This window comes from Nicotiana tabacum, chromosome 2 (assembly GCF_000715075.1).
Source record: "Nicotiana tabacum cultivar K326 chromosome 2, ASM71507v2, whole genome shotgun sequence".
In the NCBI taxonomy this organism is placed as follows: domain Eukaryota; kingdom Viridiplantae; phylum Streptophyta; class Magnoliopsida; order Solanales; family Solanaceae; genus Nicotiana; species Nicotiana tabacum.
The window spans coordinates 65,282,151-65,299,564 of record NC_134081.1 but is presented as its reverse complement, the minus strand read 5'-3'; the positions used below and the strand labels follow the sequence as shown (position 1 = coordinate 65,299,564).

Here is a 17,414-nt window from a genome sequence, read left to right as displayed (position 1 = left end):
ATATATAGACATCCAAAATCAACCAACAACTAAATTGGTAGACAAAGTGACAGACCTTTAAAATTTAATCTCAGGTCCTTTTAAACTATAATCTTAACCTTGTCTAAATTTTCTAATTAATGTGCAATAGATTATTAAGATTTAATTTAAATATTCTACTTTCATACATTAATTAATAAATTAAATCATGATATATTATAAATGATAATGAAAGAAACTTTCAGAAAGGAAGGGCGGGATTGGTGGTATGGCTTAATCACAATTAAAAAAAAACAATAATTATACATCAATATTTTTTCTTTATTGATTATTGATATAGCTAAATAAGATTATTTTTTTTATCATTTTCAAAAAATTATATTCTTAAATATTCATTTATAAATTCAGTACATTATTTAATAATAGTATTTATGTATTTTATTTTAAAACATTACTCACTGAGATGGGTACATATGCTTAGCCAATAACTTGGCCTAGCTTATATATTGGGAAGCCCAATCCAACCTAAGGTCCATCTGCAAGTTGAGTTCAACATGGGTCCAAATAATCGAAAATTCAAAACCGAAGCACATTATACAAACCCATTGAACGTCTCAGAAAAACCCTCCTTTCTTCTCCCCAGAAAATCTCTTAAACCCTACTACCATAGAAAATCTCTTAAACGACTTCTAAGCCATGCATAGAAGGAACATTAGGTTGCGAAGAGAGTATCTTTACAGGAAAAGCTTAGAAGGGAAAGAGCGTTTGCTCTATGAGAAGAAACGCAAAATCAAAGAAGCTTTGGAGGGTTAGGTTTCACACTGAATAAACGAGAAAATTTTGAATTGTATATAATTCTTTTTTTAACCTTCTTTATTAACGATTTTGGGTATTTCAGAGGGAAAACCCATTCCAACTGAGCTCAGGAATGAAGAGGCTGCTCTTCGCAAAGAAATCGACCTTGAAGATGAAAATACTGCTGGTATGTTAATTTCCTTTTTGCTTTTGCCCATGTTTCCTTTGCATGTTTTTTTTATAGTTTAGAGGGCTGATTAAGGATCCTGCTACTTGTCTTGGTTATTTGGTATACTTGATTGAATTGGGAATGAAAGTGGTTTGATGTCTAGTATAGGAAAAGAAGTGCGATGTTTACTGGAATTTGTTTAAAGTGATTGATATAAATAACTTGAAGGCCAAAAAATGGCTTTTTGGCGAGTATTAACACCAAGAGTGTGACTAAATGGACAATGAAGCTGGAATGAATCATGGGAGATCAGGGTTCAAATCCTAGCTTCAAACTTCATCCACTTTATGCACTTTTATATAACATCTATTAGGCTTGGAGAAATAGTTCTTTGTTGATTATAAATTGTGGAACATTTGGTCTGTTTAACGGAATGCCAAGAAGAGGAATTTATTTGGTCTTCATATGTGATATAATATTTTTATAGTTGTAGAGTATGAAAGAGAAGGTAAGAGAGAAGCAATGAGGAGTGGTATGACAGATGATGGAAGGCTATGAAACATAAAATAAACTAGAAATTATTAGATTCTGGAAATGCATGAGAAAAGGGATGACATGCCTTATTCACTTTTACTTCTACCTATAATTTGTCTTAGTATCAGTAGGTCAAAATATTAGAGTACGTTCTATGAAAATCAAATCTCCATCATAGAGAAGCTATGTAAATTTCGGCATAGTTTTCCTTTATATAGCGTAGATCTGTCGTGAAATGCATTAGATATTAGATATGATTTTCCTCTTACACTTTGTGCTTTGAATGTCTTGGCTTACTAGAAAAGTGCTCCCTAACGTCGTTGTTATCCTAAACCACAAGGCCAGGGAAGAGCCAAGGAATTGTGGAAACATTAAACATGAACTATCTTCTTAACAGCTGCACCTTGTGTGGTTAAAGAAATTCAATATTGTGATCCTTTTCCTTTCTTGAACCCAGCTGATTCCTGCTATGGCTCTTTCTTCATCTTTCGCTATATTCTGCTCCATATCCTTTGCCTATTGTTCCTCACTTCGGTGGATCTCATGTTTCAAAATCATATTCTCCGGTCCTGTGGTGGATGATCATATCTCACCTTTTTCTTCAGCTTGTAGTATCAGACTTAAAATACCTTTTTCCGCCTTTTGGCTAAAATCAACTATAGTTCATTCTGCTTCATTGCCAAGTTGCCAGGACTTTTTGGTTGTTTTGGCATTCAATGGGTGGTGTCTTCCTAGGGTACGAGTTAATGTCCCTTGTGAACATAGATACATGATGTTTGCTGTCGTCCGCCGGGGTTATGTGGACCTTATGGAAGAAAGGAGAAGTTCCATGTTCTCAATTTTGATTTATCAACCATATAAAAAAAGAAAAAAGAAAAACAAGAGATGTTTTAGGATTTGTTGTAGGGCCAGTCCCTGAATGGAAGTTTCTATTGGAACCTATAACCTTTACAGTTATTGTTCCTTTAATGCTTTAATTTTTGTCATGCTCTCTCTCTCTCTCTCTCTCTCTCTCTCTCGCGCGCCCGCTCTCTCCTTCTTTCTCTTTGTTTTTTTGAAATAAGTGTTCCAGATGGATATGAGGTGGTTTCCAATTACGTTACTTGTTGAGTTGTACGTGCTATGTATTTGCTAGGACTAGTCCTTTATCCTTTTTAATGATGTTGATGCAGTACCTCGATCAACTATTGATGATGAATATGCTAATGCAACTGAAAAAGATCCCAAAATTTTGCTTACCACTTCAAGAAATCCTAGTGCTCCTCTTACTCAGTTTGTCAAGGTTGGTGTACCTATCTAAACCTAGTCCCCCACTCTTTGTTTTATAAGTCATTTATTTGAGAAATGTATTTTTTCAAGGTAATAATTTCTCTTGTTGTCCTTTTCTTTATTTTTCCCCTGTTGTTGTATGGAGACAGGAATTAAAAATTGTGTTCCCTAATGCTCAGCGGATGAATCGTGGTGGTCAGGTTGGTTTACTATTGTGAAGTCTATTCTTGTTTGATGCTTTAATGCATTATGAGTTAACTAGTGATGGCTTTGGGAGCATTATAGCTTAAGAGTTTCATAATATTTAGAATTGGAACTAATTTGTCTCTAAGAATAGGACGAGGTGTTAGTGTAAATTACAATTTAGATTTATTTTTATATGTATGGACATGTTAAACCTATTGCTGGGGTTTAGTCAGCTTAATAATCTTTACTGGACGCTTTTCCATCTTGAAACTTGACCTTCTTTAAACTTAATTCCATTGTACTTGGGAAGATTTAGTTAGTGATAATGTGTATTTAAGAAAGCTAATTGCTTTTTTGCACTGTTGCATACTAGTTCAATTTTGATACTGTTCCTCACTTCCTTTAACCTTGGCTCTTTATGTGGTTGGGACTTGGGAATATGATTATATCTTACAATAAGATGTAATATCACTATGATTTTTGAGAAACCTGTTAATATATTCCTTCCTCTTTGGTGGGAAGAAAACAAATCAGAATCTTGAATTTTATAGTTTGAGATTGATCTTCTGCCCCTTGTTTTACTTCCCATTTCCATGTTAGTCTGTTGTTCTACTGAGCATAAAATAGGGAAGATCAGCACCCAAGGGTGTGGCCTAGCAGTAAGGAATGGACATGGGAGATCAAGGTTCAAATCCCATTAGGGCAAATACCTTACGTGATTTCTTCCCATTTGTAAGCAAGCCCTGGTGGATAGAGTTAGGCATCACCTTGAGCCGATCTTATTCAATGGATTGTGACTTCCCTCACTTGAGTGTTCTATTGAATTTCATTGATGGACTAGTGGACTCATTCGACTCATCTAGTGGATTAGTTGAGGTGCACACAAGCAAGTGGGATACCCCTGTTATCTAAAAATAAAGGAACATCAAGATAAAAGGGAAGAAATTGGATCAGATCCTCCTACATACTAGTTTGAACGATGATGATCCTCTCTCTCTCTCTCTCTCTCTGTTTTTTTATATGTCAATCTCCTATTATACTTGGCAGAAAATGGGGGATTTTGGAGAACACTTTACAATTGACATGCTTATTTTACAAGGTTTTACTGATCACAAACAAAATTGACATGGTTTGGCACTTTGGTTAAGTATTTCTTGGGACAAGCCAATAGTATAGGCAGCTGGGCAGCTCTCTCTACTGTCTCTCGACGACATTATCTTTTTTGTGTTGTTTTATTTCTAATAGTCGCTACTCCATTCTATTATATGAAAATGAAAGGTAAGGAATTGAAGTAACCTGTATCAGCTTTGTGTCTTTGCTTCATAAAATTTGCAGTGGCCCGTATTTTTCTTCACTAGGGCAAGGACATATTTCAGTCGAACTTATTTAATAGAATATAAAAAGAAGAGAGCACATGGCAATGGATGTCACATTTTTTTTTTTTTGTAAAGAAATTGCTGTGACTCTTCGTCTTCTGGACGTTTCTTTTTTCAACCGGGGGAAATGATTTGGCTTAAGCATTTAATTACTTTTATGTACTTGCACAAGTATCTAGTCCTGTTTTATACACTTATTATGTGCTTTCATTTTAGTCTCTTTTTTCCCCTTTTTTCAGGTTATATCAGAAATAATTGAAACCTGCCGAGCTCATGATTTTACAGATGTAATTTTGGTCCATGAGCATCGTGGTGTGCCTGATGGTATTATCATTAGCCATCTGCCATTTGGTCCAACTGCTTACTTTGGATTGCTCAATGTGGTAAGTGGTCTTATTCTTACCTTATATAGTTCCAAAAGTTTTCTGCTGGCTGTGAAGAGTTGCAGATGATGTCCTCATTTAACCATTTTCATGCAGGTCACGAGACATGACATAAAGGACAAAAAATCTATTGGAACCATGCCTGAGGCGTACCCACATCTGATTTTTGACAAATTTTCAACAAAGGTTATACATAACATCCTTTTTTTGATGAAGGGTAAAACCAATCATTTTTTCATGCATTTCCAATGGACTTGCTAGACATATTAACAAAAGAAACAAGAATTCTATGTTATCTCCATATCAAAGTTTATAGCTTCTCAGTGGCTCCCAGTTGGTGACATATTGACATCAAGAGTTTTTAATTTGGTCGCTTATATCTGCAAACAATCAATCCTAGAAGTTTTAATTATATATGAATGTCTGGAGTCTTTGTATTCTTAGAGCCCGTTTGGATTGGCTTATATTAAGTGCTTTTAAGCCATTTTGTAGTGTTTGGACAGAGTAAAAAAGTGCTTTTAAGCACTTGTTTGCAAGCTAAAATGACAAAAACAAGCCAAAAGCCAAAAGTTAGAATTTAACTTATGGCTTAAAAAGCTATTTTGGCTTAAAAGTCACTTAAAATAAGCCCATCCAAACGGGCTCTTAGTGTGACATCTTATATACTGTTCTATGCTAACCAGGGATATTTTGATCATGCAGCTTGGTGAGAGGACAGTTAACATCCTAAAGCATTTGTTTCCAGTGCCCAAGCCTGATACAAAACGTATTATCACATTTGCTAACCAGTCGGACTATATTTCATTCAGGTTAGATTCTTGTTCGTAGTAGTTAAATTACTTGAAAATTAATGGTGTCATACGAGCAGAATGAAGCTTATAAAGTGTATCTTTGGCATTGGCTATCCTTAAACAAGTAGATATATATCTGACTTCTGTTTGTAATGTTCTATTCTTTTTTCTTTTTGGTAACATTTTATTTCTTTTTCATAGTCTATCCTTTAAGGGATGTCTCTTTTAGTTGTTTCAGTCATTAGATTCTACATTTTTGTTCCAGCAAGCTTAGCATAGTGAATCTTTTAGAAAATCGTTAACCTTTGTTTATTTCTATTATGGTGGTGTACATGGATTTGCCTGAAATATCCTAACAAATAGAAAGGTGGAGGGTCCTTACCACTAGGCTATCCCTTCTGTTGTCAAAGAACCTTTTATATAGACCTAAGCATTAGAGGGAAAGGGTCTTTTCTGATTGACATAGAGGATAGTTGAAAAGGAGGTTAAGTTTTGATCATTTGCCAAATATACAACTTCTTCTTTTCCTCCTTGCTTTGTACTAAATTTGATTGAAACATCCACAGACATCACATCTATGAAAAGCACGGAGGTCCAAAATCAATTGAGCTGAAAGAGGTTGGTCCTCGATTTGAACTACGGCTTTACCAGGTAACCATAATTCAAATGAGACTTGATTCATCATTCATGTCTGCATCCGTGTTTATGTATAATTCTGAAACTCTGTTATATTGCTTATCTAAGTTATTAGCAGGCCGACATATCTATACAATTTTCCTTGTTGTATTTGGGGAAAGGTATCATGATAATGGCATATCTACATATTCCTTATAGAAAAATTCGGAATGATAAAAAAAGAAAAAAAAGGCTCTCGTATCTGTATCATGATAATGGATGTCAAGTAACTAGACTGTAGTGATAGAGTTTATTAATCTCTGATTTTTCTTGTTTTTGAAATTTGTCATATTAGTTAACAGCATTGTTTTGGTCTTAAAGACTCAGCGCCTGAAATTGATACTGTGGAGGAGGGTGGAAGTTAGGAAAGACCATACCCTGCTTTCTTCCTGAACAGAAGTGGTGAAATATTTCTGCAGTTTGATATTTCTTTTTTCGCAACTCTCTGATTTGGTGCCAGATAATAATAATCAACCTCTAATCTCTGAAAGTTCTATAATTTAGATCCGATTTGATTTTATGATTTGATGTAAGATAATAGTAGCGCTTCATACTATTTACTTGTTACAGTATAGTTCAACTTTTGTGTGCCTGTCAGTTTCTGATTCTAAATAGATCATTTTCTCCATTTTAAAGTATAACATGGTCGAACATAATGGCCTCATCGAGATGCATGATTTTAAAGTATAATATGGTCGAACATAATGGCCTCATCGAGATGCATGATTTTCTTCCATAGCATGTTTCCAAGTGCTTGTGCCGTCTCTTTATTGAATATCAATTACATAATGTACAGCTTTCGTGCTATGTTGTTAGGATCATGTGATAGCTTTTGGTTTTGCTGCAAGTCTTGATCAGCGTTCCATCTGTCGTGTCTGATCAAGTTACTTGTTTCCTTTCTGTAGATAAAACTAGGAACGATGGATCAGGATGAAGCTCAAACCGAGTGGATCATAAGGCCTTACATGAACACATCCAAAAAACAGAAGCTTCTAGGGGACTGAAGATGCAGAATAGAAACTTTAAAGCCCCAAGCATTAACAGAAGTTGATATCAAATAATTTTGTTAGCGAGAAAACATCACAGAGCAAGATATGTGTTTGATCATGGAATCGCAGGAGCTATTTATCTTAGAGCAATATTTGACGTAATTGCCGCTTGTGGTTCCATAGAGAGGAGATGCTGTAAAGTCTGTGCCTCTGTGTGGGGGTGAAAAACCGAACTCTCTTTGTTTCAAGTAGTCAGTTGGTATTTGGTATTTCCCTTCAACTTGGAATATGATGTAATGAATAATATGCTAGTTTTTTTTAATTTCAAAATTGATTTATATGACTCTTCTATCTTGAGGTTGATGCAGCTTAAATGATGAGGCAAGAAAAAATAGAATGATTCTTTTTGCCTTCAACTTCCTTATCAATCTTTCTTCTCTTTTTTCCTTTTTTGTGGTATTAAGCATATACTTGCATCTAATAAGACAAGCACTTACCTCTAACATCTGTCTCTTGAATATTGCAACATTCAAACCTGCTTTCTTTCCATTCAATTAAAGAAAGAATCCTGAATTGTCAATTTATGAAACAAGTTTCAAGTCAAATAAGACCCATGTGCTTCTTCATGTCTGTTGAAAGGTGAGAATTGATTAGTCCCCTGATTTTAAGTTACCTTCTCTCTGGTGCCTTCGTGACAGCCTGAACAACGTTTGCAGACTTCGTCTCTTCTCTCTTTGTTGCAGGTTTTATCTTATTCCTCTGGGGATAGTCGAAAGTTCCCCTGTAGCTTTTGACACTTCAATTTCGTGATAAAGGGACTTCAAGTCATCACCTATAGACTATAGTAGTGTACAATCTTGGATCATCAGGGTAGGCAGGCGCAATGCTGAAGCACAAGAACTTGATGTCCAGCCTCTAGAGTCTATTCTACAACAAAATTTCTCTTTAAACTTTTTCACAAACGAGTTCCAACTTTTGAACTATTTTTTATAATAGGAATTGCCCTAAAGGCGAAATAACCTTGAGGTCATTCATAGCATTCGAGTATGTTCCCTAATGAACTATTTAAGAAGTTGATATTTTCACATCATACTCGCGTTCAAAAGATAGTCAAGATATACCTTGTAGGAGAACAGATATCCTATCATAGTTCACTTTGGGGTTTGTTTACCCTTAAAATGAATAACAATTGAATTTATACGTGGTTTAAAAGATATGTGATTTAATATAGGAAAATTTACCTGCCATAGCTAAATCTAAGAGCTATTAATGGATCATAGTTACCTTTTAATTTAATTATTTTTTATAGCTACAATGAATTTTTAAAGTTACCCATCATAGCTGATACCAAATACACAGAGTTATTCCACTGAATAATCTTTTCTCTCAACCCTATTTCTCTCTTCTCTCTAAACTCTCTCTCCTTTTTCCTCTCTCTTCTCCCTCGGCAGTAGAGAAGTCACCGCCGATCGTCTTCTCCGGCAGAGTGCTACAGAGCCCAACTAAACAGCCGCCTCTTTCTCTCTTCCCCACACATCACCACCCTCCGCCTTATACCCCCTTCACCGCGAATCACCCTTAAATACTATTGCCAGCCACCGTCAATTTTTGTGTTATTGTGCTATTTTATCAATTTATAAATAAAAAATTTAAAAATTCATGGGGCTTATGGTTTATGTCTCGGGGTATAAGCCTCCCCTCGCAATAAGCAAAACGCTCCACCTTACACTCTCGTCTTTAAAATACTATTATTAGGTTATCAAATTTGAAGAATTTGGTTAGCTTTCTAGGCTAGAGTTTATAGTCTTGAAAGAGGTAGCTACAATTGGGTTGATTGTACGGGATAAGGTACTAGAATTAGTCCCCTGGGTTATTGAGTTGTAATCTACAATATCTCTTAAAAGTTAATAAAATCTTGAGGCAAATCCTGCGAAGATAGGTCGTGGTTTTTACTCTTTTGAGCAAATAAGTTTTCCACGTAAAATTTATTGTGTTGTCTAATTTTTGCACTTTATTTTATGTTTGTGTCTGAAATTCTTAGGTTAAAGAACCAGGTTCTTTAACATGCAAAAATCTGGCAAAATACAATTCAGTCCTCCCCCTCTTGTGTCAAGGTGCGTCCTAAAATAATAATTGGTATTAAAGTAGGTTCTTTCAAGCAAGGCTAATACCTTAAAAAGATTCGAGATGGCTGCACCTCCGGCGGAGTGCTACGGAGTATCAAAGTAGGTTCTTTCAAGAAGAAGTAAGGCTATTTTCCCTCTCTCTTCTCCCTTGGCAGCAAAGAAGTCATCGCCGACCGTCTTCTCCGGCGGAGTGCTACGGAGCCCCACTAAACAACCACCTCTTTTTCTCTTCCCCACACATCACCACCCTCCGCCTTATACCCCCTTCACCGCGAATCACCCTTAAATACTGTTGCCACCCACCGTCAAATCCAGATCTAAAATCACGAAGTTGCGATCAATCTATTAGCGGCGGCGAAAATAATGGAGGAGGAAGATCAGAGGCGTCACCTGATGTGGATCTAACGGAGATGCCAGAATCCATGGCTTCTTCTCCTTATTTGTATCTCACATATGAGTGTATTCGTTTGACCTGAGACTTATTCCTCCACCACTACTTTTTACGCCGGAAAAAGAAGTCGCCTCTTTCTTCTTCATTGCCTTTCACGTCGGAAAATCGTTGTATAAATACGGTGTATTTTTTTATTTTCATCAGAGATCTAAATTATATTTTGAATTTTCGCCAGAGATCCGATGCGGTTTGATTGCATTCTCCATTTTAAATATAATGTATTTTATATTCTCGCGGAAGATCAGACTGTATTCATTATTTTTTAGTTAAATATAGTTAATTTTTAACAGGATTTGAATATATTCTTCATTTTTATTGTAAATACAATTGTATAATATATTTCTCCCAAGATCTGAATTGTTTTGATTTTATTCTTCTTTTTTAACATAGTGTATTTGTATTTTCGTCAGAGATTTGATCGAATTTGACTGTATTCTTCATTTCGTCATTTTTAGTGTAAATATATTCAAATATAGTCGAATATATTCAATCTTGCCACATCAAATAAGGTTGGATACAGTTGGATAGTGTATTCAAATACACTCAAATACACGCAAAAAAAAATAAAAAATATAGCTTAACAGTGTATACACTCAAATACAACAAATTATCCAAAACTAGCTACGAAACATAAATACATAATATATAGCTACGGATTGTTAAAAGCTCCTTAAAAGGTAGTCATTTCTGAAAGCTTCCCTTTAATTTAACACGAATGATCTAAGAACAATAAATAATTAAATTGAAGGAAAACAAAAATAATCAAACCGAACACGATAGATGATTAGGCCTAGCTTTATGACGAACAATGAAAGTTGGTTCTGATTAAGCCCTCGAATCGAGCTTAGTTGCAACTAAATAAATAAGCATCACAAGAACACTTTGAATAGTAATTAGAGAATAAAAATTGACTTTATAGCTTTGGTATGCGTGCCAACAGTGATCTTAAAAATAAAAGGTTCTCCCCTTTATACAGTAGGAAATTTTCTACGAAACATAAATACATAATATATAGCTACGGATTGTTAAAATATCTTCTTAAAAGGTAGTCATTTCTGAAAGTTCCCCTTTAATTTAACATGAATGATCTAAAAATAACAAATAATTGAATTGAAGGAAAACAAAAACGATCAAATCGAACACGATAGATGATTAGGCCTAGCTTTATGACGAACACTGAAAGTTAGTTCCGATTAAGCCCTCGAATCGGGCTCAGTTGCAACTAAATAAATAAGCAGTACAAGAACACTTTGAATAGTAATTAGAGAACAAAAATTGACTTTATAGCTTTGGTATGCGTGCCAATGGTAATCTTAAAGATAAAAGGTTCTCCCCTTTATATAGTAAGGGATTTTCAATCCTAGTACAAGTCTAAATAAGGTAAAAGTCTTTCTCTTCTAGTAAATAGTGATAGGCAGTTGATATCGAGTGACATTTGTGCCGTAATATCCGGTTAAGGGAGGATATTTTGGCCTCTCATTTGTTCTGTCTAACTTTCTTTCCCTTAGCCTCGGTTCTTTACTTTGCTCGAGATCAATTCTTCTCATGCTTGGTTGTCCGATTCTTGGCGCACCATTCGTCCTCCCTGGGCTCTGATATGTGCGAGCCCTCGGCATTACCCGAGGCCATATCGGGTCACGCTGTCCTCTCGTTTCTTTTCCGGGAAATCGGGATAACTTTATCCCCGATTTTACCCGCACACATATAGTTCCCTCACTTTTCGGAGAGCAGATTTATAGAAACCACGAGAAGTGATTAACTGGCCCCGGTTCCTTCCTCCATACGCCACAAACGGGTTGACGAGTCAATGAAACGTCCCATCAATCGCGTCGTTCTGATTTAGGACACGTGTCAGCTGTCGTTTGACCATCCCCGGTTGATAACGTCCAAATTCACTACTAAAAAATAAATGAATACGGTCGCATGCAATATAATTTACCCAACTATGAGTCGGGGTCGAATCCCACAGAGAACAATATGTAGGCGATTATGAATGTAAGAGAATTATCACTGATTATGCAATGCCAAACACTTAGAATGATTGTTGAAAAAATATTATAGCTAAATGCGAAAACGTAAACTAACCTAGAAAGCAAGTAAAATGATCAATGGCTACAAGCATGGGTGCATCGGAATTTACACTCAAGTAACGATCTAATATATTTCACAATTTTATAAATATGAATGAGTTTATTATTTATTAGCTTCGGATAATAATTCTATATTAGTTTCTCTCAAAGACTAACAAGACTTCCTAATTGAATTATTCCTAAAATAATTAAGAGATTAAGCACATCCGAATATGGCTACAAGTAGTTCATTCCTATCCCTAGGTAGAATCTATAAAGTGAGGGTTAACTCCTCAAGTTCTTGTTAATTAATCTTTTCCAACCCCGAATTATTTTTTTCAAAATTAATCCGAAGTGAATGGGCGAGTCCTAGGATTAGCTAATCCTTTTGGAAACATTTAAGAACAAGAATAATTAAAGAAACAACAACTCGCTTCATAATAAATAAAAATCGTTCAACACATAAGCACAACAAGGTATTTAATCCACACTTTAAATATGAATATTTTCATAAACAAGATTCAAGTGTTGGAAATAAATACTACATACTTAGATATACAATACAAAGTAAGGAAATGAAGAAATGAGCATAAAGGAGTAAGAAATTCTCAACCAAAAGCTTCAAATCTTCAAAATCCAAGTGTGTGTGCAAGAACCCTAGCTTCCAAAACTTGTCCTCTCTAGTATATGCATTGAAAATAAGCCAAAAGATGTTCCAAGATAAGATTGTCCAATTACAAATGAGCCAAGTCGTGTATTAAATGGTTTGGCGTCAAAATTATGAAATTCCAGAACTGTCCAGTTTTTCCGCCCAGTTTCTTCTTCGCGTTCGCGAACAGTACTTCGCGTTCGCGAAGGTTTGATTTTTGCTTCTTTCGAGTTTGCGATATCTCCTTCGTGTTTGCGAAGGTTTGTCTCCTGCTTCATCGCGTTCGCGTTTATACCTTTGCGTTCGCGAAGGTTGGCTTCCTCCTTCTTCGTGTTCATGTAGAGTATCTCGCGTTCCCGAAGGCTTGTTGTCCCGATGCTTCGCGTTCACGAAGGGTAATTCACCGGGCAGATTTTCTTTGTCCATTTTAGCTTCTTTTTGACTCGTTTTCACTTGGTTTCTTCACCATCACTTCTAAATCACTTGATACCTGAAATATACCAATAAACCTCAATAAATGCCTTAGTTTCACAACATAATCATACAAAAGCCTAAGTATCAAGAAGAGATAAGTGGGTAAAATACCAACTTATCACCGGTGGGCATCGAATGCGAAACGTCACACATTAATTATTTTCCTCCTATAAAAGCTGCAGTTTCCTTTTTTCACCTTTTTACTTTCTGATTTCGAATCTTCTTGAGTTACCCTCGAATTTTTTACTTGTTCATCATTCTCTCAAATCTTCACAAATTGTTCTTCACATCTTCATTTCTTCATCTTCAATCTATAGATCTTCATACTTTGTCTTTAAATTTTCAAGCTAGACCTTCAAATTTTCATGTCAATCTTTATATCAGCCTTATAACCTTCATATTCCCAGATAAAGATAGCCAAAATCTCAAAATCGGTGCCTAAAAATACTGCTCCTTCAATATCTACCCCGACCGCAGATACCAAGGTTGCCCTTACGATAGTAACCCCAGCATCTCCTCTCAAAGAGTTTATCCCCGGAGGCTGCTCCATAGATAACGACTTTAAGGTCGAAAAAGCCTCCATACAAGGAGATCGAGGTGAGGAGGCGTGGAGGTATATTTGCTTTATCACCGAAGAAACTGATAAGTGCATTTTACCAGATGCTAACCACATAATTTCTCTCATAAAAATAAATAAATTATCATGTTTCCTCCATATTTTTAACTTTATTTTGCAGGAATAATTATAGAAGAATTGTTGTGCGCAACATGAAAAAAAAATTCAAGAAAAATACAGCAAAGAAGTGTAGGATCGAGCTATGATTCATTACTGCCGTGACAATGCACCAAGTCTCGATTTGTCATGATGAAATCTAAACTTAGAATGACAGAATTCTCATCTCTGCAAATTCAAAATCTAGATTTGCAATGGAAATCTAGCACCAAATCGGGAATTCGAATTCTCATATCTGCAAATGCAAAATCTAGATTTGCCATGGAAATCTAGCACCAAATCGAGAAGTCATCATGAAATTTTCTTATTTAAGAAGATGGTGCCCAATCAGAGGAGAGCATCGCAGTAGAGAGAAAGCTTAGAGCTAGAAGTCTGAATCTAAATTGTTAAATAAGCTTCTCTCTTTTATTTCTTTCACAAGTATCGAGTTATCTTTTTTTGTAAATCACAATAGTGGTTTAGTTGTTGTTTCTAAATAAATTCCAGTGTAGGAAATTATTCTAGTTCCTGCTTTTAATTAAATAGTGAAAATTATTCTTCTTAAATATTTCTTTCTATTTTTTTATTTAATGGACAAGAATATTTTCATTGTTAGTACTAATTCCAGTATGGAGTAATTTTTCTTGTGTTGGGAGAAAGACGGATCTTAATATTTCTATATAATAGTAGATATTATTCTTCAAATTCACATGCTTGAGCTAAAATTTATTTAACTTTTATCTGCTTTTACAGTTAGACGTTATTTAATTTAATAACATCTATCTATCTTGTACTACATATTAACTGTTTATTAATTTTATAATCGAGAGATGCGGAAGAAATATTATAGTTAAGTGTAGTATTGATAAATGTTAGTAATATTTATTCAGTAACATCTCTCTTTTATGTTATAATTAATTTTACACTTATTTGTAATCGAGAGAGGCGAATAGTGTAATAATCAGTTATAACAAGTAGGGTAACCGAAAGGGACTTACTAACAAGAGCGAGTTTTAGTTCAATCATATATTTCCGGTTCTTCAATATTACTAGTTTAAAGATTAATTTGTATAACCTAGAGGAGTGCAATTAATTATTTAACTTAAATAATAATATATTTTTATAATCGTGAGAGGCATTTATACATTCTTGAGAAATAGAAATTGAAGAATAATAATTCTATTATATAATAGAAATATTAAGTGAAGTTAAGATCCCAACACATTTTTATTATATTTGTGAAAAATAAAATATTTTCTATTGCTCTATTCATGCATTTTTAGTTAGTTAATTTAGAACTCAACTCTTTCTAATTTTCTCAAATAGTAATTAAAACAAGAAACGTCTGTAGAATAGATAAACCAATCTCTGTGGGTTCGATATCTTTCTATACTATTATTTGACAGAGTACGAGTTAGAATTTTATATACGCTAGACACTCGTCAAAGTTTTGGTGCCGTTGCCGGGGATTGGCTAAAGTCTACTACAGATTAATTATTTTACTACTAATTTGAGATTTTTTTATCTAATTATTTTAACTTTTCTGCAGAAATTTCAGAAAGTGTATGACCCGTTCCTCTTCTAGAGAACTAGTCGATTACGATCCTGAAATTGAAAAATCCTTATGGTTGTTGCGAAAAGAACAAACCTCACGATCTCAAATTTTCACATCAGAGGAAATGGATAACGAAGAACTCAATAACCAACTTCCACCACATCAAGTAGAAGAGCAGTGTGATGAGGTGGCACCACGACGTGATAGAATACTCCGTGATTATGAAAGGCCAAATTATTTTGAAGGAGAATCAAGTGTGAGGGGACCACCAATTGCAGCAAGGCCAAATCCGCACAGGCTTGATTCAAACCATTCAACAATCATGTCAGTTTGTTGGTGATGCAAGTGAAGATCCTCACACCCATCTAATTGATTTTCTTGAATTAGTCAAAACTTGCAGGTACAATGGAGTTACAACAGATGCTATCAGGTGCGGCTTTTACCTTTTTCCTTAAAAGGTGAAGCCAAAACATGGCTGCGAAGCCTGCCTAAAGGTTCCATTACAACATGGGACCAAATGGCCCAAAAATTTCTTAATAAATATTTTTCACCTGCAAAAACAATTAAATTGAAGCAAGAAATCAATAATTTTATGTAGACATATACTGAATTTGTATACCAGGCATGGAAAAGTTTAGCAGCAATGTTAATAAAATGCCCACATCATGGTATCCAAGACCCTGATATTTTATATATTTTCTATCACGGTCTTAAACCCTCTGCTAGAAATGTAATTGATGCAGCATCAGGAGGATCAATAATGGGAAAAACTACTACAGAAGCAATGCAATTGCTTAATAAAATTTCGAAAAATGTTTTTCAATGGTCTTCATACAGAATGATTATCAAAAAAAGAACTGGAGTAAATCAAGTTGAAGCGTTGAATTCATTGACACAACAAATTGCGACCTTAACACAAAAAATGGAGGCTTTTCAGGTAGGTGCTCACTCATCATCCCAACTTGAGAATTGTGATGTTTGTCAAGGTAATCATCTGAATCATGAATGCCAAGCTTCAACACAAAATGAGGAACAAGTAAATGTGATTGGTTATAGAAATAATTACTCATTCGGTAGTCCCATGGCACAAAAACATCCAAGATTTCAGTGGAGTAATTCTAATGGTACTGAAAATCCTCAAAGATTTTTTAATCAAAAGCAGCAGGTACATGGACCATATGGTTTTCAAAATCAAAATAGAGGGCAACAAAATTTTCAACAATATCAGCAGCAACCTCAAAGAGCTCATCAACAAAGCCTGGAAGACATGATGTACAAATTCATTAAGGCTACTGACAAGAAGGTTGAAAGTCAACATTCAACTATCAAGAATTTGAAAATTCAGGTAAGCCAATTAGCGACCCTCATGTCTGGACAAATTCAAGGTGCTCTACCAAGCAACACTGAGAAAAATCCAAAAGAACACCTCAAATCCATCTCTCTACGATCAGGTAAATTTCTTGATGATCCATATGGGGATAAAGAAGGAAAGCCACAAGAAGTGAAAAAGGTAAATGAAGGTGAGAATAAAATGGAACCTAAGTTTCCAAAAGAACAAAAGAATAAAGGGAAAAATGTACAAGAAAATGAATTGATAACAAATCCTTACTCTGTACCTCTCCCCTTTCCCCAAAAGATAAAAAGAGAAAAGCTTGACAAACAATTTTCAAAGTTTCTAGATGTTTTGAAGCAACTTTACATTAACATACCTTTCACAGATGCTTTGACGCAAATGCGTTCATATGCTAAATTTCTTAAGCAAATTTTGTAAAGTAAAAGAAAATTGGAAGAAATTTCAATGGTTAAGCTTACAGAAAAATGTAGTGCTATACTTCAAAATAAGCTCCCTCAGAAACTTGGTGATCCGAGAAGTTTTACAATTCTTTGTACCGTGGGAGGTGCTCATTTTGAAAAGGCGTTATGTGATTCAGGTGCTTCAATAAATCTAATGCCCTTTTCAATTTTCAAGAAATTAGAACTTGGTGAAATGAAAGATACTGGTGTGTCTCTTCAATTAGCTGATCAAAGTACTAAGAGACCAAAAGGAATTATTGAAAATATCCTTGTTAGAGTTGACAAATTTGTATTCCCAGTAGATTTTATAGTACTTGAAATGGAAGAAAATACTGAGGTACCATTAATTTTAGGTAGACCATTTCTCGCAACAAGGAGAGCAGTTATTGATATTCATCAAGGATAATTAATATTGCGAGTTGATGAGGAAAGAGTAAT

General features: G+C 34.9%; 2 protein-coding genes across 3 annotated transcripts; both read left to right on the top strand.

Moving 5' to 3' along the window:
* The first annotated feature begins 570 nt into the window (after positions 1 to 570).
* LOC107786310 (uncharacterized) lies at positions 571 to 7,497 on the top strand. Of its 2 annotated transcripts, XM_075233681.1 has the most exons (10): positions 571 to 787; positions 878 to 961; positions 2,650 to 2,759; positions 2,896 to 2,946; positions 4,548 to 4,691; positions 4,788 to 4,877; positions 5,394 to 5,500; positions 6,049 to 6,133; positions 6,479 to 6,559; positions 7,063 to 7,196. In XM_075233681.1, exons 1-9 carry the CDS (start codon positions 676 to 678, stop codon positions 6,548 to 6,550), a joined length of 855 nt encoding a protein of 284 aa, XP_075089782.1. In that variant the 5' UTR covers positions 571 to 675; the 3' UTR covers positions 6,551 to 6,559; positions 7,063 to 7,196. The 2 variants fall into 2 exon arrangements, with proteins under 2 accessions (XP_075089782.1, XP_075089781.1); XM_075233680.1 differs by lacking the exon at positions 6,479 to 6,559 and having other exon boundaries at positions 572 to 787; positions 7,063 to 7,497.
* A 7,809-nt stretch (positions 7,498 to 15,306) lies between these two features.
* On the top strand, positions 15,307 to 16,953 carry LOC107786311 (uncharacterized). Its single transcript, XM_016607772.2, has 2 exons — positions 15,307 to 15,510; positions 15,805 to 16,953. Exons 1-2 carry the CDS (start codon positions 15,307 to 15,309, stop codon positions 16,951 to 16,953), a joined length of 1,353 nt encoding a protein of 450 aa, XP_016463258.2.
* Positions 16,954 to 17,414: the final 461 nt, after the last annotated feature.

Coding starts and splice junctions, on each gene's coding strand:
- LOC107786310 (XM_075233680.1), top strand. CDS start 676: ATGCATAGAAGGAACATTAGGTTGCGAAGAGAGTATCTTTACAGGAAA. Junction 2,760..2,895: donor CTCTTACTCAGTTTGTCAAG/GTTGGTGTACCT, acceptor GTATGGAGACAG/GAATTAAAAATTGTGTTCCC. Junction 4,692..4,787: donor ACTTTGGATTGCTCAATGTG/GTAAGTGGTCTT, acceptor ATTTTCATGCAG/GTCACGAGACATGACATAAA.
- LOC107786311 (XM_016607772.2), top strand. CDS start 15,307: ATGGATAACGAAGAACTCAATAACCAACTTCCACCACATCAAGTAGAA. Junction 15,511..15,804: donor ACCATTCAACAATCATGTCA/GTTTGTTGGTGA, acceptor TTTGTATACCAG/GCATGGAAAAGTTTAGCAGC.